The following is a 27238-nucleotide window of genomic DNA, read 5'->3' as shown; positions in this document are numbered from 1 at the left end:
CCTCATAGACTTCAGGTGCTAGATCAATGTCTTCCCATCAGTTTTAATGTTTTCATCTAAATGATATAGAAAGACATGCATCTTTGCTGCACTCTTTCTCCTTGGTATTTCCTTTGGTTTCTCGGTCTCTGATGAACATCTGTGCCTTCTGCTTTCAAGGGTAAAGATCATCATGAAATCAGCGCTTCCTTGTAGTGCCAGGCAGGAACAGCACCCTGGTCTGTTTCAATTCCTGTTTCATTCTTGATTCAGACATTTCATGAGGAAAATATTTCTTGTTATTGTCCTTTCTTGTTCCATTTTGTGGGTGATTTCCGATTTGCCTAACATATGAATGTTTATGAGTTGCCTAATCCTTTGGGGGAAGTATTATGTGTCAATTGCTGATACTTTTTGCTAATATGTAATATGAGATATAGGTACTTATATTAAAAAATGTCAAGCGACTTTCTTATTGCTTTAGGAATAATCATACTTTTGCCGTATAGTAATTATATGGAGTCAAATTCTGATCTGACTCAGAAATACTGAGTAGTATTTCTCTACCTGCAGGTTGGTCACATTGGACCATTGATTGGTCCCACTGGCCCCGCTGAAAAAAATATAAAATTATACCATGTGATTTGCACGAGTCACACCCAGCCTTGGAGAGCTCAAAAGTACTGGGCAGGATTTCTCACAGGTGCTGGGCTCCTGCATGCATCTGCATGCCCACTGTAATTTCTGAGTCCTCAGTGGTTGGGGGTGACCACAAACATTTTGGGTGCACATCAGGTCAAGGAGGCAGCTGATGAGTAAGCCTTAATGCTGGGAGGCAGTTGTTGCTTAGATAAGGGAGCTTTACGTTATTCAGGGTGAGATAAACAGAGATACGTTTGAGACAGAGTGGTGAAAGGTTAGCAGAGGTCTAAAATGAAGCACACAAATGTTTACCTGTGTTTTTAACTGTTCTGAGACAAAGGAAGGCAGGTCAAATTCAGAGCCTCACATCTGTGGCAGTGCTCTTTGATGCAAATCTCTCTTACCTGCAGTAGCTGTACACTCACCGTGCCTGAAGCCTGAGTGGTAGGAATGGCTGGTTTCCAACATTTGCCTCCTAGGAGGTCAATACATTTCTCTGAGGTCTATGGTTACCGCTGGGGGAAACTGACAGGTAGCCTGTTTCTCCGTAAGCACTTCACTTAAGGAAAGACAGCCATCAGCCGTGTTACTGTGGTGATACTATTGGAGGGATAGGGGAAATCTCAGCTTGAAACAGTCTTTGAGAGGAATTTGGGAAAGATCTTCTTCTCCTTGTGTAGTTGCTTCTCCTCTCTGTGTAGCAGATACAGTGGGACTTGTTTGATGCATTGACCATACCAAAAGGGATGGTTTGTGCTGGAAAGAAGTGTTTACTTACAACCTCTGACTAACTAGTATGTAAATCAGACCCGATGATTATCCTTACTGCGGCTAAAACTGATCAGTCAACACATTTTCCAGAACAGTGTGGTATAGATGAAGCAGAAGAGGACGATCTTGTTATGTCTCCGCCTTCCTTAATACACTGTCTCAGCATGTCTCTTGCATTTGAGCAAAATTGCTCAATGTGCATTAAGTACAAGAGCATGATATGGAGTCTCATTTCCAGCTGCTGCACAGGAATGTAACTTAGGAGCTCAGCTTTTGCAGGCTGTAATGTATCTGCATCCATGTTCCCTCCAGGTACCTGCAGGGATAAAGGCTGAGACACAAAGGGCACAAACCCAGTGCAGGTATAACTCTTTCATCGGACTTCTGAGCACCCGAGATGAAGGACAATTCTGTACAAAGATCTAGTCCTTCTGCTGTGATCCTTGCTTGCATTGCTCAGGCCTGGTAGGGCTGGGACTAAGGTCTGTCCTTCACTCTAAATCTTGTGTAATCAAAGGCAAGTAATTTAGCTATTGAGCTTCAGTTCTGAATCTATAAAATGGGACTAATAACAATGTCATCTTCTTGAGGCACCATAAGGATAAATATGTTAATGATTATGAGGTGCTGGCTGATGGGAAGCAGGCTCGTGTGTAATCATATCCTGCACTGTACACACCAGATCATAAAATATCAAACCTGTGGTTCTTTGCAAGGGTCCTGTGAATAACTGGTGCATTAGAAGTTCTCGAGAAACTTGACAGGAACACTCTCTTGGGGCATGGCAAATTGTTTCAAATCTGCTTTGCATAGGGAGCACTGCAGAACCCCAGTCTGTCAAACTTGCACCCAACTGACAGTAGGATGTTAAAGTCTGACACAGACTCTAAGGACTTTGTGCAGAAGAGGAATGTGCTGTTTATTTATCATGGATTTGCAGCCACCAACTGCTTTCCTAGTAGCTTTCTTCCCTTTCTTTTATCCTAACCCTACCACCCACACACAATAATCTATCAAGGTTCAAAACAGACAACCTGTTCTGCATTCAGCATCATAAATAGTATCACAAACACTCAAACTTTTGAATACTTATTTGTATATAATGTAGAGGATCCAGATTCCATATAGATTTCCCAGTCTTTGTATAGTTACTGTTTTCAGTGCTTATGCAAAATCCTCACATTATTTGGTTGCAGATAGGGCTTGATTCAGTGTTTTGGCTTCAGCAAAGCACATACTTACATGTTAAGCATGCATATTACCAGTTGTTCACTGTCCCAGAGTCCTAAAAAAAAGTTCCTTTGAGAAAAAGCTGGTTTCTGTCAAAATCCTGCTGGGCAGCTGTAGTACTTTGATTCATTAGTGTTATTACCGTAGACTGTGTAGCCCTTTTTCTCCTAAGGATATGAATAAAAGCACACTTAAAGCTTAAAACTGCATCAGACATCTGTTTCTCAAAATGACTGTTGGCTCAGTTCATAAGCAGCCATTAAATCAGTTCGTAGGTATTAACAAAAGAACATGTGAATTATTCTTTGGAAACATGACTAATCATTTTGAACATAGGTAACTGAATACTCTCAATTACCACTTGGAAAAATAAGACGTGTATGAATAGTGTGCGTTTCAGTGGTGCATTATTTGTTTCTTGAGACCCATCAGTTAAGTAGGTGCTGCTGAGACACACAGAAAGGCAATGCTCCCAGACTCCTGAATCGTGCAGATTGACTCTTGCTGGATACAGAGAACTGTTGCCTGTAGGGGATATTTAAATGGCAGACTAAACACTGCTGCTGTCAAAGCCTCAGTGGGCTGGAAGCTCCAGATGTCAAAGTTCAGTGACACTTGTGGAGTCTTGCTTCGATCACTATTTAATTTCTTGATGTAATAATTTCTGGGGCCGAGTCTTTGGTTGTCCCTGGTAATTAGCTCTGTGCTCTCCTGTGCAGTAGGTGAGTAGTATCTCCACATTACAGATTAGGACAGCAGAGTTAATTTGCCACAGTTGCAGTGAGAGCCAGCATTGGGATAGGGGAATTCTTGACCTTTTCCACCCCTCAAGGGCCCCCTTGATCACGCAGCATTGCTGAAATTGATGTTTTTCTGCCTCTTGGCTGACTCAGACTGTTCTGCTGTGAGTTGAGGCATGGAGTAGAAACCTAGTGCTAGCACACTGCATTACTGCATGTGTTGAAGCTAAAATTATCTGTAATTGTTGCATTTCATTGTGCCAGAATTCAGGTATTGCCCACGCACACCCCAGTGTCTGAACATGAGGTTTGAGTGATAGAAAAGGGTCTCCCAAGTCTCTATTACTTTGATAAGGTTTTTCCATCATGTCTCTGCTGTTTATAGCTCTCCCCATTCTCAAGAAGGATCAAGTAGTGTGGTTCATATGCCTGACTCTCATGATTTTGTCTGGGATTTCCCAGATAATTGTGGTGGTCCCTTATGTATGGTGGTCATTTGTCCAGGGACCCATAGAGACTTCAAGTCCCATCTGCATTCAGTTTCTAGGCAGAAAGACAGGTTGAGTCTAGGGAAACCTGAACATATGGTAGCCCTGTAGCCATGTGCTAATTCCATCCAGCCCTGAACAGTTTCCAGCTGTGCAGGGAAATGAAGGCAGGTTCCTGGCAAACAGAGTAGGGAACAACCCTCCGGCAGGTGGGGCTGGCAGGACTGTCCTGGCAGTGACCTGCTGGAGCTCTGCACTCTGAGCATCTCAGGTGGTTGCCTTTCCCTCGTGGGAAGAGGGAGGAGTTGTGTCACTCCAGAATTCCTCCTGGGATAACCCCAGACTGTCACATGGTGTGCCTGGTTTGGAGCACATGAGTAATAGTGGCACTGCTTCCAGGGCTGGAGTCCACTGCTCCTGCAGTTCCTCTGACTTGGTAAACAGAGCACACGGATAACTCCTGTCAGAGAGCAGCACTGAGTTAATGCACATTAACAAGCTCCATCTGAGCAGCATTTCTGAGGAAGCTCTGACGGTAATACAAAAATGTAGAATTTGCTTGAAGGCGAGTCTGCTCTTTGCTTTTCCCAGTTGCACTGGGTTTTCATTCTGCTTTATTTGGGCGGAGAGGAGCTGTTGTCTTTGTAGCTGGTTTCCTGTCTTCAGTTCTTGGAGGCAAACTTTACATAAAGAGGAGCATTTCAGCATTCTCTGAAGCTGTCTGGTTCTGGCTAGGCTTTCTGATTCTGCAACCACTAAGCAGTAAGTTTCCAATCCAGTCCTGCTTATTTAGGCATGCTCTCTCATTGGGTCGCCATTCAGCGGTGTCCTGGTTGAGTCAGGAATGCTGAATGGAAGGAGGCAATATACTTCAGGGAGTGTCTCTCAGCGTGAGGCTGAGTGACAAGAGTGCAAACTAGAAAAGTAAATGTCTTGCAAACCAGTGTCAGTAGAAGTGGAAAGCAGTCACCATGCTAATAATTTGCACTCCTGTATAGCTTTCCCCATCTAAGAATCCAAAAGTGCTTTGCAAACATTGACTTAATCCTTGCAACGTCCCTACGTGGAAAAATGTCTCGGTTTTACAGACAGGGAACCTGAAGCATAAAAGAGTTGTTTGACTTCGCTCATGAGTCTGCAGGGTGCCAGTGCCACAGCCTAAATCTCTCAATTCCACTTCAGCTGCAGGTCCTGGAACAGTCTGGCCCCTGCAAGCTCTGACAGTGGTTATTATGCAGCTTTCCAAAGGGATATGTGAGTGGCAAGAAGATTGTTGCTACTGGCATTGTCCTAGCAGCCCTTCTCTGCCAGGAAATGCACACAGAACATCGTCACCATCCTGTTTAACTAGGCTGGGGAGCACCCAAGTCTGAGCACTTGAGGTAGCCTTGTCTCAGTGTGACCACAGCAGGAGCCGTGTAACCATGTCCTCCCCAGTTCTGCACTTGCCTCTGCGCGTTCCTGACGGGTGCTGTAACGCTGTGTGCCAAGGTGCTGAGGGCTCTTTCCCACAGCTGCTGGTTTGCCCTTCAGGGGAAACTGTGGGAAAGAGACTGGAAGATTGTTGGCACTTAAGTGATCTTTGACCATATCTTCATGAGGGAGTGAGGAGGTCTGAAATAGCCACGGTTGGAAAGGGAAGAAGTGGGAGTGGAAGGAAGGGGGCAGGAGGGGAAGAAAGGAAAAGTGGCCTGACCTTTCTCTCCCAGCTGTGCAAGTCTGCACTGATGGTTTGCATTTGGTAACTCACAGTACTGAATTTTATATGGAGGGAGCAAGGAGCAATGACAGAAACTAACTTCAGCGAGGCAGTGAGCACCCAGTCCTGGAAGGAGCCCCTGCCATGGCCAGCTTCCCACAGCATATCCTTTGTGATTTTGATACTTGGGAGGTTAGCTTGGAAATGCAGCAAATTTATGCTCCATATCAGCACCAGAGCTTGGAAAGGAACTGAGACTTCCTTCCTTGACAGATCCATGAGATCAAGCGCTCTGATCATAAAGTGAAGTGCAAATGCAAGAATAAATAAACCTTTCTTAATCCAATCAACCTGGGTATTCGTGAATCCCATAAAATAACTGCCAGTGGTTGCTTGAGAAGGAGTTGCTATAAACATGACTTATAAGGAGGGGACATCCAAACTTTGTGCAACCCAGTGATTGCATTGGCGATTTTCCAGGATCCCCACGGGCTGCTGCTAATTGGCATCAAATTAAGCAGGTTGCAGCCACCCTGATTTTTAATACAAAGAGAGGGCCCCCGGGAGGCTGCAGGTTCCAGCGTGTGGCCTTCTCACATCAAGAAGGAGCACAGCACACTGAGACGTCAAGTCTCCTCAGGCCCTTTCCCCTTGTTGACAGATCTGGGGAAGCTGCAGGCCACACTGGACACCTTTACAAAGGCTTGACCACCCTCTCTTACTCAGAAAAAGAGAAAAAAAAATCAAACATGGCTTTGGTTAAGTTCATGTTAATCAGCATTCATGAGACTTAACAAAAAAACAACAAAAATAATTTTCTCCCTCTCTCCTCCACCCAGAAGCAGACTACTGGTAGAAACTGAAGCTGGAAAAAATAGTTGAAAGTCAGCTAAAGTCACCTTGGTAACTGCAGCAATACACTTGCCCAGAACAGGAGACATCAAACCCAACTACAAACAGCTTTAAAGAAACAAAAAGAATGTAATCATCTAAAGAATTAATCTGACAACTGCCCACGTTTACACCTCCCACAAGCTTCCAATCAGAGGGAAATGCGCTTTAATCTCCTCCAACTCCCCTCCAGTTTCACAAAACACTAGATGTGCAGTCTTTAAACTGGGGCATTTCCGGCATGCTGCTTCCATTTAAATCTGCTGCCTTTCCTAATGCAGCAACCCTGGCTTTTGCAGAGTTGTTTTTTCTGGACACTGAGAAACATGAATTTTTTTGTGGGGGTTGGACAAGGTATTAAATCTGGGATAGACAAAGTTTGCAACATTTTTCGTGATAGTCAGCTAGATCTTAGTCATAACAAGTAAAACTCCACTGACTCTTGCTGCTGATTTATTTGGTGATGGGGTGGAGGAAGCAAGGACTTATGTGTAACTGATAGTTGTAAAACCAGGGATGTTAGTGTTAGAAAGCAAACTTTTTCTGTATTTGTTTTCTGAGTCTGAAAACTACAAGCGGTGGATGGCAATCTGTGTTATGACATGAGCTTTTTATTAATAACAACCTAGAGGTCCTGCTGAACGTTCACCTGGGCTATCACCCTTTGGAATGGTCAGCACAAGGATTTCCAGTCCCTAAGAGAGAATTTTTATAGGTTTTTCTTAGTCCCCGTGTCATGCGACATTTTTCTGAGTCTGAAAGTGGCCTCCTGATGTGTTTTGTGCAGTCCACAATACACAATTCTTGTTTAGAAAGGTCTGCCTTTGAAGGTTATTTGGTTTCTGCTATTGGAGTTTCACTCTTAATTTTAAATACCTGAAATTGTGTGAGCTCCTTTGAAGGGAAACAAGAGACACAGAGTACAAGTACTTTGGAAAAATTTTGTCAAGGATTAATGCTTTCATGTCATTCAAAGTATTAACTACCATTTTGCTTCACCTTTTTGACAGAAGGGCTGGTTACTTATTAATGTGAAGTCATAATTATTGACAGCCGTAAAGTCATGACAGTTCCGTTTGATAGTTATACATTAGTCAACATCTTCTCTTGAGCATGTAATGACAAACAGCTTTTGCTGGTTTTAATAAGACTCAGAAAGCTTTGCCCCTTGCCTCCAGAATATTGTCGTCATTCCTATTATTGCATTAACAACCGGAGGCAGTTTTCCCTCCGGACTGCAGCCCCATTGTGCTCGCAGCTGTACTGGCTAGCATGGTGGAAACCTAAAAACCCACCTTCATCTCGGAGGGATTTGGAGCCCAGGGGTGTGGGGAGCTGTCCTGCAGCTCTCTGTCCTGCTGAAGCACAAACCTTACACCATGGATTGCCTGTGAGGCTGTTCTGGGATGTCCCCATGCCTGCCACGCTTAGGCAGTCCAGGTCAGCAGAGCACAGGCTCTTCTCTGTAGCAGTAACATTGCTGTAAAACTCCTGATCCACTCCACAGTGCCTAAACTCTGGAACTGCATTTAGGAAGTTTATGGCTTGCTTGAAAATCATGCGTTGCTAATGGCTGAGCCTTTTGGTAGGGGCTGATAAATGAATGATTGGAAGCTGTAGACCACAGGCTGACTTTCCCACAGCTCACTGTGTATATAAGATCTGATAAGGAAGTTGAGACAAAGCTTAGCTTAAGGTCAACTGATCATTAATCAAGTGTAACTGCACTTCTCAGGTAATCAGCCTGAAAAATGCTGGTCTGCTCCACTCTTTGAAGACCCCACCTAGAAAGAGCTATAAAATGTTTGCTGAAGTAGATTAAACACAACTTTAAGTGCCACACATAGAGACTACAAAGCATATTGTGTTTTTGCTTCAGGGTTAACCCACTAAACTGACACTCTGCTGTCAGTCCATCAGCCCAAACTGTGCATAAGCTGTGTCCTGACCTACCATGTCCCTGCTGGATCCATTACTCCTTTGTGTGTTGTTAAAGAAGAAAATGGGACACGTTTTACAGTTTTTATCTTGCAGAGAGCTGAGCTGCTCTGGTATCTTTTTTCTGCATGTCTCTGACCTGGCCATGCAGTGTATTTGCAGGGTGGACCATGAGAGATCAGAGTTTAGTTGTTTCAGAGTGGGCAGCTCAGGAGCATGGGTGAAGGGCTCACCTGGTAACCCGGCAGAAGCAAGAGGCTGATCTGCACTGGAATTCACATTGAACTGCACTACTATGTGTATGGTTGATGGGAGTAATTTTGGGACAGCCCTCAAAGGTAAAATCAAGTAAAGGTGTCATCTAGGTCAGCTCATGAGGGTGAAGCTGATTCTTTACAATCATTTCCAGATGTACATTAAAGACAGTTCAGCTTGGGTGGAGGAAGGATCCAGGCTTGTTTTAACAGTGTTCTCAAATGGAGCCACAGCTTGGTAGCCTTGTTTGGCTTCTGGTCCTTGTGGCACAATGGAAGTACATTGCAATGTGGAATCTCAGTGTCCTCCTGCTTTCCCTGTCCGTCACCTCTGGCGATTCTGTACTGTAGAAACTGTCTTAACAAAGTCTTACCTCTGTTAAATTCTTGTGGAATGCCAGGTGACAAAAATGTAAATCCCTTATCAGACACTTCTCATGAGTCCATGTCATCCATTAAAGTCATAACCCATCCTGTTCTTTATTCATTGTTCCAGACTGTCAAGTAAGGGATCATGCTGGTGCTCTTTGAACATATAAATTGTTTATGGTCAAGTATTTTGAGATAGATTGTTTTATTATCTAGAGGATTTGGTCTGGCAAGGTTCCTAATCATGTGACAGCATAACCATGTTGTAGCTTCTGAATATGCTGGTCTTGCAGAAATGAAGGAGTAAGAAAGCAAAGCTACCATTGTCCTAAAGCAGCCAAACTTACAAGGGAAAAGAATCTGTGAATATCCTATTTGTCACATGGAGACTCTGTCTTTTGGCTATTGCACTTGATGCTGGTGGAACCAGGAGATTCTCAAAGCCTTTTGGTTGAACTGTGCAAAAAAAGGCACAAAGGGCTGGACAAGCCTTTCCTGCAGGCCAGTGCCTGAAAAATCCTGAAGATAAAGCAAAAGCAGGAGGGAGGACACACCTGGTAATTCTTCCAAACCATTTTATAGTGTTTGGAATTTTTGAGTTTTGGAGACTTTTGCTGCAGTTCTTCCCAGAAAAATATTTTTTTTATACTGGAAAGGGATGCACCATGTCTGTGCATCAATTCAGATCCTAGGTTATCAAATCAAGGTGAAGAGCTGCGTGCTGGGACTGGTAGTCTGAGTGAGGCTGTATCTCTGCAGAAAACTCAGATGTGTCTTTGTCTTCATAACAGTGTTTTCCTGTATCTTTCAATATTTGCAATCAAAATAGCACTCAGTACTGGAATCCTGAATATGTGCATTTTGTCTGTTGTCTTAGAAGCCGTAAGGACAGTTTGGAAAGCGAGAGCTCCGCCGCCATCATTCCTCATGAGCTGATCCGCACGAGACAGCTGGAGAGCGTGCACCTGAAATTCAACCAGGAGTCTGGAGCGCTCATCCCCCTCTGTCTAAGGTGAGTGAAGCCATCCTCCTCCACAGCCTGTGCTCACATGCTGCTTTTGGCTTGTGGCATTGTTTCACCATACAGACATTCATGCAATGGGTCTGTAAAGGCCAGAGCTTAGACATTTTGCCAAAACACATTAGAAACAGATGATTCTTTGCATGATTCTGCACTCATCATGTTAAGATTGTTCCTCATTCTTCTTACATCCTCCAGTGTCTTTTGAGTGCCGAAGCAGGACAGGGTTATTATAGGGGTTTTTTTATTAGTCTAATGCTAGCAACCCTGTGATAAAAAAAAGGGACATCTTAACATACTGTGTCAAAGGAATCCCTTAAGTTATTCATTCTAACTTATGGACTCAGATAAGTGGTTGTGCAAAACCTGTTTGCAATCAGTTTATGCATACAAGTGTGGGGTTTAGACAAATTATGTCACATGACTGAAGGAGCAACACATTGTGTGCCTACTCTACACATTATTTTTTGTAGGTTCAGTCTGTGCATATCACTGCCTTCTAGTTTTCCTTAATTTTAGCCAGCATTATTTTTAAAAATCCCTGTGAAAATGTTCTAGTCCTTAAGATAAAGATGAACTATTGTGTCAAGACAAGTAATTGTAGGTGATTGACTTTAGCTTAATGAGTTACATGTTGGTAGTATCAGAGTTAGCAGCAGCAGGTGCACACTTGCCTGGGCCTGTTAAGAAACCAATGGGAAAGTTAGCACAAACATATTTTATTTTACGTCACAAATGTGTGAACAGTCTGTCCTGATCAGTTACCTCAGCTCATCTGACCAGCAGTTACTCATCAAGCAACTGTGACTCTGGTAGGCACTAAATATATTACCTGAAGTTTTCCCTCTTGCATGTTAGAAGCCATGCATGGGTGTCACAGATGCTCTGAGCCGAAATACAAGAGCCACGATTTTCCCTTGCATTGAATAAAAAAAGGGAAGTAATACTGTAGATGGTCATGTATGTGTGTTTCTAGGCACTTGCTTAAGTATACAGGTGACATTTGTGAAGCACCAGGACATTTGATTACGAGGTCTTGTCACAGCAATGAACCTTCTTAGAAATGCGTCTTCACATTCCCACAAGATGTGGAGTTTAGATTCTCTTTTGTAGTTTCCATCTTGCTGGAAAACTGGCAGTCCCCTGCCTTTGCATACATCAGCACCTCATCATGGGGATAGGCATGAAGTGAGATTTAGATGTATTCTAGCTCTGTAATAAGGTCCTGAGATTAAGGGGGAAGATGAGGGGTAGCTCCCTGCCTCAGAAGGAGGCTTATCACCTGCTTCTTAGAGGAAATTATTCTTATGTTCCTGAAAAATAAATATTTGCTACTTTCAAAATAGTTTCCCATGCTGATGGCAGAAACAATAGTGATGTATCTCCATTGTTGTGTTGAACGCTGCACATGCCCTCTCAGCTCATGCATATGTGTTTAATTCCCCAGGGGAAGGCTCTTACATGGACGGCACTTTACCTATAAAAGTATTACAGGAGATACAGCAATCACATTTGTATCAACAGGAGTAGAAGGAGCCTTTGCTACAGAGGAGCACCCCTATGCAGCCCACGGACCTTGGTTACAAGTGAGAAACCCTGCCTCCTGTTTTCCCCCTTTCCTCCTTTACTGTGACCTAAAAATTATCTTGCTAAGGGCTTATGTTGTTTGAAAGTGTAACAAACCTGTGTTTTCTGCTGCAACATCTCTCATAGCTCTTGCACAATATTTTCAGTAATTGTGGCTCCAAAAAATAATGGTGAAATGTTGCTATTTATAATAGTGGAACTCAAAATGATAATTGACCGGAAAATTCAGAAATCATCTGTGAATACAGTAGTATCCATTTCCTGAAGTCGGTGAACACTTTACAGACTGTATTTATTCTTGATTTCTTCCAGAAAGGAATTTGGGGAGGCAGAGTGGAATGACCTAAACAAGAATGGAGCCAGGGCAGAAGAGCTAGAAAGCTGTGGGACTGTGATCCTGCAGAGCCAAGATCTCAATTTGACATCATCCCTAATGGGAGAGCAGTACAGAGAGCGATGCCTTTCAGTTTTAGCTCTTTTCTACTGATTCTTTGACAAAAGCTTGTGGTTACTTGAAGCACCCACATGTTTTTGGTGTCACAGATCTTCCCTGGAAAATCCCCATCTGCTTGGAGTTGAGGGTCAGCCCTAGAGCAGTGATGCACTAATGATCTGACAGTGTGGCACTGTTCTACCCTTGAATTTCTTTATGGTTATAAGCATATTGTGAAAAAAAAAAAATCTTAAGGGAATATGTTGATGCAGAAAAGCCCATTTCTGAGGGACTGTGTGTCTCTTATGTCTCTGTCTTCACTGTAACTGTGGTATTCCTGCCTCCCCTTCTGTTTTGAAGCCAGGGGATTGCTTCAGCATTGCAGTGTTGCAGTTAGCCTTCCAATGACTTGTTTTCAAGGCATCCTGCAGCCCGCATTCATACGTCTGGAGGACATCATACCTTGGAATCTGTATGTCCTGTAAAGGAGCTGATCTCGGCCAGAATCATCTTGTGTAGGGATTTTCAAAGAGCCTGCATGCTTTGATTGTTCTGACTGGAAAGTGCAATGTTCCTGTAATGATTAACAGCAAAGAGTCAGGTTTAAGGGTGGGTCATTTGCTGTTGGTTCCTGTGCTTGCTAACATATGATACACAGGATCTTGTGACTGTGTTAACTCCAAACATGAGTGTTTGTTTGCATTTACATCACTTCTTGAAATATATTGATGTGTAGAGTGGTCAGGTAACCTCCAAACATTGAAGAATGGCAATAATTATTTCACCATTCAGATATGTTAACCCTTATGAACCTGGCTGTTTTCATGTCTCTTATTTTGGTGCTGAAAATGTGTAAGATTTTTCGAGTAGGTGGGATGGAAAGATGAAGAATTGCTGGCTCAGATGGTAGGGAGAAGCAATTCCCTCACTTGTCTCCTACACAAGGCCAGTGGATTGGATCTTATGTCTGACATAACCAGCTCTGCTGCTGGCCCCTGCCCTGTCCTGTGCTGAGTACAAAGGAGGACAGGCTGAAGGGGGGAGGAAGAGAGGCTAAAAGCATCCTGGGACAACAGGAGTAGCACCCAGTTGTGAGATGTGGGAGTGTCTGAGACTCTTGGCTTAGTATGCAGTGGAAGACTTGATCTGTGCTCAGCCATTTATTGTGGTGTTGGGAGCAGGGGAGGGGGAGGTCCATGTGGCTTTGCTTCAGAAGTAAAAGAAATTGTGGTGCATAAACTTTCCAGGGACACGAGCTGTGTTTGGTATATTCCATTGCAGCCTGGGCTGGCTGAGCTGGCAAGGCCTGCTAAGCTTTCACAGCAAGGCCCAGAGAGGATTTTCCTCCTCCCTTGCTTGGGACCCCAAGCACAGCAAGGCGCTCCGAGGAGAACTGGTGGCTGAAAGCACATTACTGCAATGCAGGGGCATGTTGCAAACACAAGTAAATGGAGGAACTGTGGAGGAGACATGGCAAGCTTTTCCTCCTGTGGATTTTATCTTAGGGTAGAAATAAGAGTCTGAAAAATCCTGGCCTCAACTCTGCAGCAGCCAGAGACTGACTTCTCCTGAGTCTAAGCTTTGGTGCAGTGAGAGCCCTAACCTGCAGACTAAACACAGTACCTCCTGTTTACATCTTGTGGGCTGGAGTGGAGGATGTCCAAGGTGGGACAGGCCAGAGAGCTGCTGTCTTATCAGCCCCCGTTGCCCGGGCTGAGCAATGAGCTGAGAGTCACTGGGCTCTGGTGGAGGGTTGACAGGAGTTTGGCAGGTCCCAGCACCATTCGGACCAGACAGGTGTCCGTATCAGCACCACAGTTGGTACTCAGCGGGAACCGTTTTAGCAGTCTCAGCAGAAAAAGTAAGGAGTCATTAGACCACAGAGATTGTACGCCCCATTTCTATCAACAGTCTTTCCAGGTCACGTTTGAGGCATGTTAGTAGGGGAAGCCTGTCCTGCTGCTGCCCATGCTCTGGGGATGATTAGATTATTTCATCCTCCAGAGCTGTCAAATTGGCACCTTTCCCAAGTACTTGGAATTTTTTTTTTCATTTAAGTAACATTTAATTAGTTCTAAGAAGCTAAATTCTATTAAAGGTCTAAGCATGTTAGGCTGGTTTATTTCTGAACTCTTTCCACTGTGTCATGTATTGTTGAATAGGGAAATTGCTTGAACTCAGAAATGTACAAACATATTCAAGAAGTCCTCCTTGTTAACACTAGACTGCTGTTTATATGCTAGTTACTGTGGCAAAGTCTCTGATGTGTAACACTTGAATTAACATTACACATGATCAAAGGCTTCTGTGGTTCTTTCTTCCACTCCCCCTTCCCCCAGTGCTGTGACTGCAGAGCCCCCATATTGCCTCCTAAGCACCTCTCCTCTGCTTTCCAAGGGGTAGATGTTCCAGATGCACAAGGCAAGGCTGTGCAGAAGGTGTCTGGCCCTATGTTGGAGGGTTAAAGGATGCTGATCATGCAGACAGACTCCAACATAAACTGCCCCACAATGACATTTGTATTTGTGGTGGAGTGTCCAAGGTTCTTGGTCCAACGTCTGAGCTGTGCCAAGTGTGCAATTCATCACAGATTGACCTTGTTTGTCTCTAAAACATTCCCAAAGCAAGGTGAGGTTGTGCGTGTGTTCCCTCTCCCTCCCTTACTTTTGTTCCAACAGATGATAGAGACGCTCTTTTGAAATGTGTTACTGATCAAGCCTGTCCCAATAAAGTTGCCTGAGCCTTTAATACATATTAATATTATCCTGAGGTAGTTTGTGTCAAAGCCTGTCAGCATGCATCATCCTTTGGGAATTACCATCATTAAGTCTCCAGTGATGGGAGTCAGGACATGCTTCTACAAAGCTCTTCTGCTTTTATGTGGAGCTCTCTGCCCGTCTAGCACAAAGCAGGCTGTTCTCCCCTCCTGCCTTGCTCACCTGGACTGCTTACTCTCCCCAGAGGGGAGAAGGAGGTTTGTTTAACTCTACCTTTAGATAATTTCTGCTCCTGCTGCTTTAGGCAGTCATTGTTCTAGGCAAGAAGATGACATTCAAGTCTTTGATTATGTGCAATGTACATGTTACGCATCAGATACTGCTGCAGACTCTGACATACAAGCCAATGCAGTGCAGTAAAAACAAACCTATAGTTAAAGAGTCCTCATTAGCTGTAAAATCTAGCACACAGAATGTAAGAAATGTCTCTGCACTTTAGCCTGTTACACATGTGTATTTCAATGCAATATCTAATTGAAGGATCATACATATTTTTAACAGTGTGCTTGCCTCATTGCCTCATTCACTGCACAGAGATGCAGTGTGTTTGGGAGATGAATCAGGAGCATGAGGTAAAGTTGATGCTTGCCTATAGGACTTCCACTTTGTTTATTTGTTAAAATTGGAAAGTGTGTAATGAATGAGGCAGGTAATTGCAGAAAAAAATCACAGCAGTCTTACAGTGAAGCCTCTTAAATGTTGCCCTGGAGAATTGGGTCCTGTTCCTGTGTCTACTACACCTTTCTCAGTGCTATTCCAGAGTCTTAAACAAAAATGTTCTCACCTGGCAAGTGACTTTGTGTTCCTCATTTCCTGGATGCCCAGCTCAAGACCTGAAGTCTGATCTTTGTTCCCAGCAACAAGAGGAGGTCAGGAGGAATTCCCTTGCGCATACCTCGGTGGTCTACAGGACTAAGTGGACTTCAAAACAAGGATCTGCAAGTCTTGAGATGGGCATTCACAAGAAGAAGACATTCAGATTCAACTTCTTCATTCATTTTCCTGTGTCTGTTCAGAAGAACATTCTTCCGGTCATCCTGTGAAGAATGTAATGAATTCAGTGCTTGCCAGGCATTCCAGCTCCACAGATGAACACCAGAAACAATTTCAGGAAGAGATTAAAATTTATTCTTGCAGGTTAGGAGAAAGAAAGGATTTATTTGGGGCAGGGGTTCAGCCTGGGAGCTGTGGCTGAAGACCCATGTTCAGCTTCCTGCTCTCCTGCAGGTTTTCTCTGTGACTTTTAAGTCTCTACTTCCTTGAGCCTCCATCCCCCATCTGCTGTATGGAGGGGACCACTTCCCTGCCTTGCAGAAGTGTGAGGCCAAGCACGTCAGAGGTTGAGAGAGTGGTGGACAGTAAGATTAGGTACTTCCAGTGTTATCCATGCTGGCAGTAGTTGGACGGAGCATACTAAATAAAGGGGAAGAGAGTAGGAGAGAATGGGGAAGCAAGCTGAATGATAATGAAAAGAAATTACTAATGCTGCATTCAGTGAGCAGAACCATCCTGAGGACTGAGCAGGGCAGAGGTCTTGCTGGAGAAAACCTGCAGGCGATCCTGTGATTACACATTTGTTTTGTGAGGCAGACACGTGCCGACGGCAAATTAGTGCAGCATAGTTTCTGTGCACCAATTTCCAAAAATTTTTTGTATGTCCAGCATCATGCATCTCTGAGTGCAGAGGGTATTTTTTCCAGTTTGGGACTAATCCTGTTAGGCAGGTGGAGGCTATGGATCATTGGCACTTGGCACCCCCTGATTCTCAGCACAATGAGAGTCTCTGTGTGAGCTGAAGAGCTCGCAGCAGTGGTGGGGTGTTATCCTCTGGCACCAGGCACTGCTGGGGGACCCCCTTTGATCACCTCCCCTGCCAGTAGGTTCCCAATGTCCATCTGACAGAATGTGGATGTTAAGGCTGTGGAAATGGGGTTCTCCAGTCTCCTTCGTTGTTCCCAGCTTTGGCATCTGATCTGCCTTTCATCCTGTTTTTCTGTGTCTCTGTCTTCCCCTCATCCTGGCCCGTCTCTGCTTTCCTCTCCCTCCCCTTCATTCAAGTTGGAAAATTCCTTCTCCTCCTCCTCCACATGGTCTGACTTCCAGCAGAAACACTGAGAGTGCTGGAGAGTTTCCCTGCCCTAAGTCCTGATGTGCCTGGTGACATAGCAATCCCTCACCTCTCAGAGGAATGATCAGAGGAAAAATGAATCCTTAGCTACCTCTGCTCTGTTTTGGGGTAGAGCTGCCTTGGGCTGGATGTGCTCAGTGAAGGAGTGTTCATTTCTCATAAAGGCTATGAGCAAGCAGTACTTTCAGAGACTTCTGACTTAGCAAAGCATTTTCATAATCAGGAGAAAGACTTTCCCTTGTCCTCCAGAGCATTCATTTTCTAATCTTTATCACCTTCTTCATAAGGATGGTTCTCATGCCAACAAAATTATCACATGAATTTGCTAATACTGTCAAAATACACTTTTTCCAAAATACCTCTCTTGATTCCTTTTTCCCTAAAAACCTTTTAAAAACTAAAAACAAGGCATCCAGCATGGAAAAATAAGTTGAGGCTTAGGACAGCAAGGTCAAACCTTTCATAGAAAATGTTAAATGTGCCTGTAGGCAGGATAGGTGCATGGAAGCCGTGGGAAGCATCCAGCATGCAGGAGCTATCAACATGTGCTATCTATGCTGGCAGTCACAGCAGAGGGGGGGATTACTGTGAGCAGGGTCATGGGAGATGATCCATTCTTTTGGTTTGGCAACCTAAGTGAAAAATCTGGGAAAGAAGATCAGACTGAGCCCAATCTTTAAATATTTTCAGTTTTTCCTGCTGAAACAAAAGCCTTAAAGAGACCAAAAGCTGAAATAAAATCCTTTTATGTTGAATGAAACCAGAAATAAGAAAGTTTTCTTCAATAAAAGCAGGAAAAAAATCTAGTTTTGCAGAATAGGGTTGGAGGTGTTAGAAGTTAGCTTTCTCTAATCAATATTTAAGGGATATAATTCTCGCCTAGGATATGAGAAACTCATACTTTATTTCTTTTCTTTAATTTGAACCTCTATTTCTACTTCTTTGCTTTATGGGCACCACAACTATAGGGTATTTTGGTTCTTCCTCAGCTCTTCCAATTGGAGTTGTTCCACATCATATAAAACACTGAATTAGTCACAGAGACAGAGCGCACAAGAGAATGACTTTGTTCCGGTAGAGCCAGGACATTCCCCTGGAAATGAGCACATCTGGTTCTTCTCTCTGCTAGACCACATGTTAAATCATTTATGCACATTGGCATAATGGCGGCAACAGAGGTTCAAAGCAACATTTGAAAGAGCTACTCTGATGCTCAAGATGCTCTCTTGTAAGTGGTAGCTATGGGTCGTGTCCTCTCTTGAAGACATAGGACTGATTTTTGGTCTCCCCACACTTGAACAGATGTGTTATTCCTAGCGTGGTGTGTTTAAGGACAACACCCACAAGCTGATTTGAATTGTGTACAACTACAGCCTGCTCTTCTCCAAAGCAGTTTTATGTGTCTACTCATGAAATTATTTTTCAGAATCTTTTGAGCGGCTTCTCTCAAATTCTTGACCAGCTCTTAGAAATCTAAGCTAGCAGTTTTCCAGTAAGTTTATTGTGTGCCCCAAACACTCCCCAGAATCTTACTGCAATATCCCGTTGGGTTCTTCTCCCTCAGAGCTGAATGAGACACTGGGAGACACTTAGTCTGGGGTAGAAATGCACCGTTAGAACATGATGATCCTCCCAATGTCAACTCTCCTGCAGCATGTTCTCTAGTACTTTGTCCAGGCTAGTTTTGGATGAGTCAGGTTCTTTCATCCTTCTTAATCTGACTGTCTATCCTGCCACCTAATGCCCCTCCCTTCCCACTCAAACTACATTTTGGCTACTTTGTGTAGGTTTTCTTCCACCCACTTAGTGCATTCCTTGAAAGGCCTGTTCTTCCTTTGCTTTTTCTCTCTGAAAGAATTGCGTTTGCCTGTTGTCTTGGCTCCCTTGCCAGCCCTTTCCCCAGCTGAGCCAAATTTTATGTATTGAATCAAAGAAGTCTTGTCTGCATGATAGATCTCATCAGTCTGGGTTCTAAGGAGCTCAGGTCCTTGGGATCAGCCTTGCGACTGAGAATGTCATGAAAAAATCCCACAAGGTCAAAATCTTTCAGTGTCATCCTATACTTCCTCTTCTGGGATTGTAACATCATGGTGTGAAGCAATAGGGTTCCTGAGGCATCTGTGACTGGATGTTTCTCTTTTACAAGGGGGGTTGTGAATCTCCTGGAAGAGCAGCAGTGGAATTTCCCATCAGAGGTGTTTGTTGCAATACTGGTACCTTTGAGGGTGTGGTGAGAGCTGTGATGGATTCAGGCAGCAAGGTGGCCTTTTCAGACAGTGTCAGGGCTGGCCTGACATAGAACAATGATGTGACAAGACCTCTGCCCTGAACCACTTGCAGCATAAGCAAAGCAGCACAAAGAAGGCCAAGTCAAGGAGAGAGCAGAGTGGTGGGCTGGGGAGTGCCTGTGGCACAACACATGGTCATCAGGGGATTTTATTGGTGGAAATTTCAGTGGGAAGGGCTGAACACTTGAACTTTCCGCTGTGCTGACAACAAGAATTAAGCTGAAACATTTTCAGGGCAAAGGACTCCTAAAAGTTGCTGGATATTTGCAGATGTAACAGATTATTTGGCTTAGGCTACAACTGTTCCACCTGTTCCAGGCGTAGCACCCAATACATGAACAGCTTCTTACAAGGGTTAGTGTGGTTTACATAGAGGTTTATTTCAATGTGTCCTCACCTTCTCTGGCTGACAGACAGGCCAACTCTGTACTAAGTCCAGAACTAATAAAATATTGTTTCCTTTCTTTGACAAACCTGCTAGAAAAGCAACTTGCAGTGTTTAATGCAAACAGAGCACTAGGGCAAAGTGTGTGATTGTTCGGCTTTTTCCTAGGTAGGCAAGAAAATTGGAGTATTATCAGTGAAAGCCTCTGCTTCAGTGTAGCTAGACCATTTGCTTGTGTCTTGCCGTGGGCAAAGCATGTTTCCTTAAGTTGGGCAGACGTGCAGCTTGATTCCTAGCTCAGCCTCTGAGAGTCTTCCTTGATCAAAGTCTTGCCAGCTGTGCCAGGCATTCAGCATTGGTGTGACCTCTGTCCCCAGTAGCCCTTCCTGAGCTGAGAATTTCAATCCCTCGCCCCTGTAGTGAGAGACAGGGTGTTAACTGTGGGGTGGTACCTGTAAGCTGACTATAAAGTCTTTAATGTTTTACTAAGTACCAGCTGCTTTCAAAGTCAGACAAACTCATGTGGAGCCCTATGATCTTGCCTACACTTTTAGATTTCATCCGTTTTCATATGACTGCAGCTGAGTACCAAGTCATGATACAGATTTCTCATCCAGATGTGGGTATGAAAGCTTCAACACAGAAAGTTTCAACACAAACTCCTTCAGGTGACCCATAGGTGAGCCCTGTGGATAAGAAGTAAATTTCAGCAAGTTCAGGTGAGACTTGCCACGAGAGGGAGACAGCATGTGTTCCCTGAGCACATCACCTGAATGAGGCAGCCTAGCCGGGTGTTCTGAACGTGTGTGGACACTTGCAGCTGTTAGTGAAGTGGTGAGAACCCAAACTTTGTACCTCAGCTGTGTGGTAGGTCCCCGTGATAGAAAACAGGGACTTATCTTCTGGCTAGTCATCATCTTCTGAGCATCTGTAGCATGACTCAGTGCCACAAAACACAGAGCAAACGGAACCCAGATCTGCTGGCAATGGTTTTGCACGTGTGCAGGCCTCTCTAGGTGAGGGACATCCTGGTGCGTGCAGGACTGTGCAGCACCCAAAGAGTTGTTTCAGATACCCACAGCTGGCTGGCAGGGCCATTCACCGTTCATACTGCAAACAGCCATTGCATAGGCTGTGCTGCAACCTGTGACCAGCTTAGGCAGGCTGGGTGTTTGCACAGGGCTGTGAAAACACAGTGCTGCGAGCACTGGGCTGCTGCGGCACCCAGGACACCTGCTCAGGACTGCTCCTTTGCTTCCTCAGCACCAGCCAAGAGATTTCATGGGAGAAGAGGCTTGTTCAGTGCACATGGGATGGCTTCGTTTGCCCTCCAGATTGTGTCGGCTTTTCCCATGGCTGCAGCACAACAGTGGGGCTCTGTTTTCCTTTGGGAAGGGAATAAGCTGCTTCATCATTGTGATCTCTGTGTAGTGTCCTGTTGATAAGATCAGTCAACAGCATCAGAGGAAAACTCAGATTCAGTTCTGAAGTATAAAGTGAGTGAGGCCTATTTGTTTAATTTGAGCTTCTAAGGTTTAAATCCCAGAGGAAATTAAATTAGGTGCCTAGAGCAATGGCAGTCTGTCATGTTTATTTGCTGGGAATGTCACCTTTAATATTATGCACATACAACGTGTGTGTGTGTGTTAATGTAATGGGGTATCATACTGTGCAAGAGCAGGCATGCTACAAGAACTGGAAATGTGAAATATTGTGAGTCAGGGGCACTGAGATAGGATTGGATTTATTTTCAGCCTTCTCCATAAGACTCACTCACCAGCACGAAGGTGGTTTAGCTGATTGCAGGTGGGGATGGCAGCCTGATCTATGTATGAGCACAGGCATTAATGCTCTTGGGCCGTTTTGACTGGGCTACTCCTAATAGGAGAAATCTTGTCTAGACGCGAATCCAGGATGACAATATTTCTTGCTTCCAAGCCCTCTTAAGAAGTTGGTGTCCTGCTGGCACATGCCTTCCCCCCGCCTGCTCAGGAGAGCCTCAAGAGTGCCAGTTTCCTGTGTTGTGGGATGTGGCTGCTTGTACATTTGGTTACACCTGCACTTTGGAGTCTCCCTTCTTCACCAGGAAGGAAGGCAGATCTCTCCAGCAGTGTGGGGTAGTAGGATTTGGGTGGGGTTTTTTTCTGACTTGGACTGTTAAGGACAGGCTCTGAGACACACACTGTGTGTGTGAATGTCACTGCAGCAGTTTGTCATTGCAGCCTGTGATGCCTGCCCTCCACCGAAGTTAACTGTCCATGCAGGGCTCGCAGAATGCACTGCGATCTTTCCTCACGTGCTGCACAGAGCAGGCTGCCATTGCTTTGAGCCCCCAAATGCAGCTGGAGCTGTGGTCTCCTGTCTCGCTCCACTTGTCAGACCTTTCAGGGAGCCAGTTCAGCTCAGTACCTCAGTGGAATTTGTGCTTTTTTTCAGCTGGATTACCAAAATTCACTGAGAGAGGGCAGTGAGCTGTAGAGAGGCTCAGCCATCTTAAGGCATCACACCCCAGTTTCAGTGCTAGGCACAGTGCTCCACATAGGTTTGTCCCTAGCCAAGACCTGACCTGTCCCCTCCTTCATTCTCTCCAGCATTGCTGTTTATCCCTTCATACCCTGTCTTGTTTTCCTACAGCCTCAGAGCAGCTGGCTGCCTTGCACACGTGGCTCCCATTTCTCTCCTGCCTGTGGCACCTTGGGAATGCCTGGGGTCTTCCTGCTGCACTTGTCTTCTAGTCTCCCTGCCAAAGCTGCAGCTCCTCATTCCTGCTCTCTCACCCATCCCAACCTCTGGCATTTTTGCTCATCTGTGGATGGCTGAATATTCATTTCCTCCTGGCCTGATTGCTGTGAATACCAATTCCTCCTCCTTTTTCCGGCTGTTCTGTAGATTTTGATGTCTGCCAAATTGTTTTCATTCCCTCACCCCACTGCAGACTGCACCTCCGCAGAAAGTGATCCGCTCGGTGCAGAGCACCAACTCCCCACCCAGCCCTTCCTCCTGAGCTGAGTGATCAGGTTGCCCTCCTGCCTCCAACAGGGACAGACTTTTCCCTCCTCCTGCAAACAGTCAGCAAATGAGTGTCTCCAGTTCAACAGGCGGAAGAATTGCAGACCCCTGCAAGGAGACTGCAGCAGTTTGCGGTGGCACTGCGTGTTTCAGTGCAATGTTCCTCTGCTTGCCAGTCTGCAGAGTAGTGCCAGGTTGCAGAGTCCTGTCCAAAGCAGCAAGCTGCTGGCTCCAAGCTGAAGCAGAGTTTTTTCAGGCTCAAGGTATGATCAGAAAGGTCTGGTAAAGGTGCCTGCATTCATGCTGAGCAGCTTGGTCATACACCCTGGCCTGGAGCCTGCTGCAGGTTGAAGCTAAGTGAAGAGGGGAACGTAGTGGAGAGGGGAGGTTGTGGTTCTGTCATCCCCCAGGAAATCTGTGTGTAGTGGCAGCAGTGTGGCAACGTTGAGGGGAGAGGACTGCAGACACCTTGGATTTGGATTTGGTGGGTTTTGGATCTCTTATCTTGCCCAACAAAAGAAGGGAGACCAGAGTTTTCCCTTTCTCTTTCTGTCCAATAGTCCTGCTTATGTGCTTCCAAAATGGAGCACAGAGGCTTCCACTTGTCCATGGCATCCTGGCACTCCCTTGCTCTCCACTGGTGTTACTGGCCCATAGCAGCCAGTGGGCATGGGAGGTGGGCTTCCTGCAGGGCAGTGGGACAGCCTGGCTGCCCCTCTTCCAGATGTGAGGTGGAGAGCAGTGCTAGAGCAGTCCCTTCTCTGGAGCACAGGGCTTATGGCTGGGAAGAACAGGGAGAAAAGGGTGAGAAAGGGGGCATGGGAATGGTGGGCTCTTCCGGATGGAAAGTAATGCCAGAGTGGAGGAAAGGGTGGACCAGAGGAAGGAAGGGAGGAGCAAGGGGAAAGAAACAAACCTGTAGGCTAAAAGGGGAATAATAATCCACTGGATGCTGTTGCAACCTAACTCCCAGGAATGCTGCTCCAAGGCCCCCTCACTGCGTGGGGATGTTTGCCTGGTCCTGCGCCGCCGTCTCTGCTCCTGTGCCAAGCCAGCTGTCCTGCCTGGAGCTCTGGCCTTTGTGGCTGTTGTGAAGAGGGCAGGATGTGTTTGCTTTTGCCTATCACGTATTTTTCTAAAGAGGGTGGGAGTTCCTCCTCTTGCATTCCTGGGGCTGATTTCTCCCGTGATGTCTCTGGTTTCTGTGACTTGGGGGAATCCATGGAGCTGGGGTCGTGGTCCCCATCCAGGACTTTTGACTTGACAGCAGCCGTTTTCTTGGACTGCTTCATGCTTTGCCAGCCTGGCTCTGAGATGAACCAAAAGCTTTCCCAGCACAGGCATGCAGGATGGGCATGTGCCATCACAACATGGGGGTGCCTCACGTGGGCACCTCTGGGAGCACTTCCCATACCCAGCATCTGGTTCATGTGAACAGTGGGCTGTACTGGGGTCAGGCCCTTCCCCATGCCCAGAGCGCCAGCTCTGTATGGGTCTCTGGCTCTTCCTATGCCGCTATTTCCTGATTAAACTGTGAGCTTGACTTCAGTGGATCGGATGAAAGTGGCTGTCTCCCACTGTCTCTCCAACAGTTGTTATCTTGACCCTTTTTCCTCCCTCCCCACTGTTTCTGTCTAAAGCTGAGCCTCTAATTTTAGACTGAGGGAGATAATTGAGGGTCAAAAAAGATTTCTGTATAATTTCGACATTTTTTCAGTGTTTGGGATGGAAGACAAAGTTAGGAGCTCCTTGCCCTCAAACCTTTGTATTGCAGTAAAGAGGGACATAGGAGAAGGAGTCAGTTGGTTCAGTCTGCTCTGTGCGGAAATCATGGTATTCCTTCAGTTAGCTAAAACTAAGAGTGTAAAGGCATAAAATACTCTATTTCCTTTGCAGATCCTATTGACTGAAGAGTTCGTAGAGAGAATGCTGGAAGATTTAGAAGACCTGAATTCTCCAGAGGAAGTAAGGCTGCATCATTCCTGTATCTTCCATGTACTGTTCCAGAGAGCTCAGCCCATCCTGCAACTTGTCTTTGATCCTCCCCTCAGCCTGCAGGCTGCAGCCCTGCCCCATCCATAGACTTGAGGCCATGCTAAGCCTTCACATCTGCTGTGAACCACTGAGGCACTGAGAGAAGGGATTGCAAGAAATACCAGACAGGGATAGGTATTAAGGGAGACTCTGGGTTTCAATTTCCATCAGCATTTTTTCCAGCATGGTATCTGAACACCCCAAATGAAAGCAGTGCAGCCCCTGGGCCAGGTGGCAGGGTTTCCTCCATGCCATGCATAGATACTGTTCTCACTAGCAGCTCCTAGCACATCATCTTCCCTGCTTTCAGAAAGGCTGAAAATGGTGGCAGCACATTTACTTTTGAACAATTTGTGGTTTGGGCCTCCTTTAGTGGGTTTGGTAAGCAGGCAGGGCTGTTTCACATCTGCTACTTGGCCTTCACCTGCTGGCCCTGCATGGTGTGTGAAGGACCATCACCAGTCTGGAAGCATTACAGCAACAGCCAGGGGGGCTTTATAAAAGCTGGTACTAAACTTCCCACTGCCATGTGATCTCTTCCTGGGGAACATTTAACACCCCGTCTCCCATGCATGCCATATAAATATTCTGCTTGACTTCAAAGATCAGTGGCAGAAATGACATGTAATATTTTTAATCCCATTTTTTACAGCTCCCTGCAGACTCTAAAGAAACTTTCCTTGGCTAGTAGAGCAGCCCTCCCATCCCTTGCTCTGCTCCCCTCCCCCCAGGAAAATCTCAGGGCTCTAATTGTTTAATCCAGAGTTGACTTAATGCCAGGGTGTTCTTCACTGTGTGAGTGAGGGGAGCACGCTGCTGGCTGTGCAGTGACTTTCAGGCCAGCTTTTATCCAGTTAAACCTAATCCAAAGCTCATTTTTGCTAGTGACATGGAAGCCCAGGAGCACTTTGGATTGAAGGCCCTTTAGTGAAGGCTTTGTACGGCTCATGTTCCTTTGCTGTCCATGGAGGCAAAGAGGATGGCGGCTCCTGGCACAGCAACAGGGTGTTTGGTTCCCACTCACTGTGACTTTGCTGAATTAAAAAGTGAAAAACAAACAAATGCAAAGGATGACTTCTCCAAGAGGATTGCTTTGGAACCACTGCTGTTTATAAAAAGGAAAATACTTGGGATGAAATGTGATCTTTCAGCATCCAGATTCCTCCAAGGATTTGTAACTTGCAGGATCTGGGTTGGGCCATCTGAAAGCATTCCTCAGCAGCCCTGACTGTTGCTGATGATGTTCATGTGGTAGAATGAAGCGCTGTGAGGAGTCTTTCCTTTGCTGCATAAAGAGCCACCTGTGTTAAGTGAAATTAAGTGAAATAATCTGTCTGAGTATCTTTAGCATGTTTTTCACGTGTCCTAGACAGCGACTTAGAATTCCCTGGGCTGTGCAGGGCCAGTAGATTACATGGTGCAAGCTATACACAGGGCTTGAGTTTGTTAAAAAAAAACTTAAATGGGACTTGGACTGTTTGTTTCTTAGAGGATAACAAACAGGAGTTTGTGGTGGCCTCTATCCTGAAGAATCCTCCTGCCATGCCCCCAGATCACGGATCAGACCATGAACGACCAGCATATTAAGGTCAATGGATACCAACTGCAGGTTACCCTCATGGGCAGCTGCAAATGGAGCAAGGTCAGGAGCAAATTCATGTTAGGGACACCCTTGTTGTGGAGCAGGCAGCTGGAGGGGATCTCCTTTAGCAGGAACCTCACACTGAGCCTGTGTTGATGTTCATCACAAACAAGGTGCTTGCAGGAAGAAAGACAAGTAATTGGATAAAGACTGATGATTTCCAGGTCGCTGTCCCCTTGTACCAGCTCTCTTATTCAAACAGCCTCTGGGAAGCCTACGGTGCTGCTGCCTGGGTCTGAGGACTGTCCTAGGAGAGGACCACTGTATCCATAACCATTCTCAATTAGCCACCTCTAGGGCACATTGTCAGTGGTGGTGTTGAGTCCCCATGAGATTCCTCCCTGGGAGTCCCATCAGGGTGTCAGGGAGTATCACAGGGCAAGGCAGTGCAACACTGGGTGCAGTACAGTTTTGAAAACAAAATGAGCCTGTACACAGGCTTCCAGAGCTATTCCCCCATGTATTTTTGGTCCTCAGGTTGGCCACTGTGATTGCATGAAATGCCTGTGCAGAACTGTTTGCCATTCAGCTGTGGATGGGGCAGATTTGTTGCCTAAGGGATTCCACCCCACACCTTCACCCCCACTCCAGAGCTGTGTTTGGGAGACCTGTGTGAATGCTGGGGCACTGCTCATGTGGTTGTGAGAGGGGTTGGTGGTAAGGCTCCTTGCAGCTCTGTCCCTGCATGGTTGTGTTTGGGTTGATGGTGGGGTGACTTCCTAGCCTAAGGAAGGGCATCAGGATGGGACCAGTGGGCTTGCCTTGTTTGGGAAACACTGGCCACAGACAGTGCTGTATAAACCAGACTGGGGCAAAAAATCTCCCTTCTGTGTGCTTCAACAAGTGTTTGCAAAACAGCCTGAGCAGCTGAGTGCCTGTGTGAGCACAAGGCATTGTACAGCTCTGTGAGGCCTTTGTGCCAGAGGTGGGAAG

At 45.6% G+C, this 27238-nt stretch overlaps 1 protein-coding gene across 3 annotated transcripts in view; it reads left to right on the top strand.

Moving 5' to 3' along the window:
- SUFU (SUFU negative regulator of hedgehog signaling) overlaps positions 1–27238 on the top strand; it is a 93319-nt gene that overhangs the window by 54939 nt on the left and 11142 nt on the right. For all 3 annotated transcript variants that reach the window (XR_010722270.1, XM_066191020.1, XM_066191018.1), the window contains exons 9-11: positions 9879–10013; positions 11470–11608; positions 24526–24594. Coding sequence is in view for 2 of the 3 variants with exons in the window: in XM_066191020.1 (XP_066047117.1) it covers positions 9879–10013; positions 11470–11608; positions 24526–24594 (343 nt within the window). In the remaining variant the exon portion in view is untranslated. The remainder of the gene's footprint in view (positions 1–9878; positions 10014–11469; positions 11609–24525; positions 24595–27238) is intronic.

The sequence above is a fragment of the Chamaea fasciata genome, unplaced genomic scaffold (genome assembly GCF_029207755.1).
Source record: "Chamaea fasciata isolate MVZ Bird 193981 ecotype frontalis unplaced genomic scaffold, bChaFas1.0.hap1 SCAF_9, whole genome shotgun sequence".
NCBI lineage: Eukaryota > Metazoa > Chordata > Aves > Passeriformes > Sylviidae > Chamaea > Chamaea fasciata.
The sequence above is the reverse complement of the archived record's forward strand: the minus strand, read 5'-3'. Positions and strand labels throughout refer to the sequence as shown.